This window comes from Tetrahymena thermophila, assembly GCF_000189635.1.
Source record: "Tetrahymena thermophila SB210 genomic scaffold scf_8254792, whole genome shotgun sequence".
NCBI classification, from domain to species: Eukaryota; Ciliophora; class Oligohymenophorea; order Hymenostomatida; family Tetrahymenidae; genus Tetrahymena; species Tetrahymena thermophila.
Genome location: NW_002476548.1, coordinates 13869 through 15725, shown reverse-complemented (window position 1 = coordinate 15725; position 1857 = coordinate 13869). Strand labels below are relative to the sequence as shown.

The 1857-nt window shown below is 28.6% G+C and overlaps 2 protein-coding genes across 2 annotated transcripts in view; one reads left to right on the top strand and one right to left on the bottom strand. All coding sequences in view use genetic code 6, as the record gives it.

Moving 5' to 3' along the window:
- TTHERM_01471400 (hypothetical protein) overlaps positions 1-321 on the bottom strand; it is a gene marked incomplete at both ends in the record, with an annotated part of 3319 nt that extends 2998 nt beyond the window's left edge. Inside the window, 2 exons of the mRNA XM_001008963.3 lie at positions 58-207; positions 260-321. Coding sequence (XP_001008963.3) covers positions 58-207; positions 260-321 — 212 coding nt within the window. The remainder of the gene's footprint in view (positions 1-57; positions 208-259) is intronic.
- A 1465-nt stretch (positions 322-1786) lies between these two features.
- TTHERM_01470390 (hypothetical protein) overlaps positions 1787-1857 on the top strand; it is a gene marked incomplete at both ends in the record, with an annotated part of 300 nt that continues 229 nt past the window's right edge. The window contains one exon of the mRNA XM_001008961.3: positions 1787-1857. This exon is cut by the window's right edge and continues 229 nt beyond it. Coding sequence (XP_001008961.3) covers positions 1787-1857 — 71 coding nt within the window.

Sequence of the window (1857 nt, the reverse complement as noted above, 5' to 3'; positions counted from 1 at the left end):
TTAAATTCTTTTTGATAAGTAAAAATATAGCAATCCAAAACAAATAAACTGATTTACCGAAGATCAAGTGTCAAATTTGAGACATTAGTACAATTAGCTAAACCAGTACCTAAGCCTAAAGCACCTTCATCACCAATTTGAAGAAGGGCTAAGCGACTCGAGTGGGCGAGTCGGAGGGTCTTAGCAGTGATATCGGGGGTTCGAATCCTATACCGCCCCCTTTATTTTGAAAAATTCCATGTAAAAATGTGAATGTTACCAGCGGTCTCCTTGGTAGGAGGGAAGGGCCAAATCTGATAGGTGGTAAAGAGGAGGCCCCATTCTGAACAGAAGATCTGGAATACAAATGGGAAGCGAGCATAATGCGTAGTCAAATCATGGAAGATTAGTAGAAATGCCATTAGGGTGTAGGTGACCCTTCCCTTCTAATATATTACCCACAATTATATATAAATAAATTGGTATACGTATAATAATAATGTATAAGTAATTATATATAGGGCCCCTATCCCGAGTGCATGTCACCATGTGCGAGTATGTATGTATGTATGTATGTATCACCAATTTGATTCTAACTTTTAAAATATTGAAGAATAAATATATATAGCCATTTAGAAGGAAAAAATGAAGAAAGAATAAGAAATAATTATAAGAAATGAACTAATAAATAATTAAAAATAAATATTTAAAATAAAAAAATTAGTTAAATTAAGAAAGATAGAAGAAAAATAAACATAAGTAAAATAAAAAAGAAAAAGAAAATCAACTCAAATAAAAAGCTAATAATCAATTTCAAAGAGCTATATTGTTTTAAATTAATTTTAATAATTAAAAATATCACAATCCAAAACAAATAAACTGAATTTACTAAAGAGAAAGTGTCAAATTCGAGAGATTAGTGCAATTTGCTAAACCAGAACCTAAGCCTGATATACCTATAGCATCAATTTTATTATAACTTTTTAAATTATTAAGAAAAAATAAATAATTAAGAAAGAAAAAATGAAGAAAAAATATGAAATAATAATAAAAAATGTAAAAAATAGAAAAAAAATAAACAAAAGTACAATCAAAAAGAAAAGAAAAGCAAATCAAATAAAAAGCTAATAAATAAACAAAGAAATTAAAGAGCTCTTTTGTTTTAAACTCAATTTAAGTAAAAATATGACAATCCAAAACAAATAAACTGAATATACCTAAGACAAATTACCAAATTTGAGAGATTAGAGCAATTTGCTAAAGTAGAACCTAAGCATGATGCACCTATTGCATGAATTTAATTGATTCTTTTAAATATTGAAAAATAAATATATAATTAAGTAGTAATTTAGTAGGAAAAAAGGAAGAAAAAATATGAAAAAATAATAATAAGAAATAAATTAATAAATAATAATAGTAATATTGAAAATAACAAAATGAGTTAATGAAAATAAATCAAGAAAGATAGAAGAAAAATAAACACTAGTACAATAACAAAGAAAAGCAAATCAAATAAAAAGCTCATAAATAAACAAATTAAAGGAGCTACATTGTTTTAAATTAGATTTATAAGTAAAAATATCACAATTCAAAACAAATAAACTGAATATACCCCAAATAAAGTATCAAATTTGAGAGATTAGTGCAATTTGCTAAGCCAGTACCTAAGCCTGATGCACCTTAATCACCAATTTGAAGAAGGGCTAAGCGACTCGAGTGGGCGAGTCGGAGGGTCTTAGCAGTGATATCGGGGGTTCGAATCCTATACCGCCCCTTTTATTTCGAAAAATTCCATGTAAAAATGTGAATGTTACCAGCGGTCTCCTTGGTAGGAGGGAGGGGCAAATCTGATAGGTGGTAAAGAGGAGGCCCCATTCT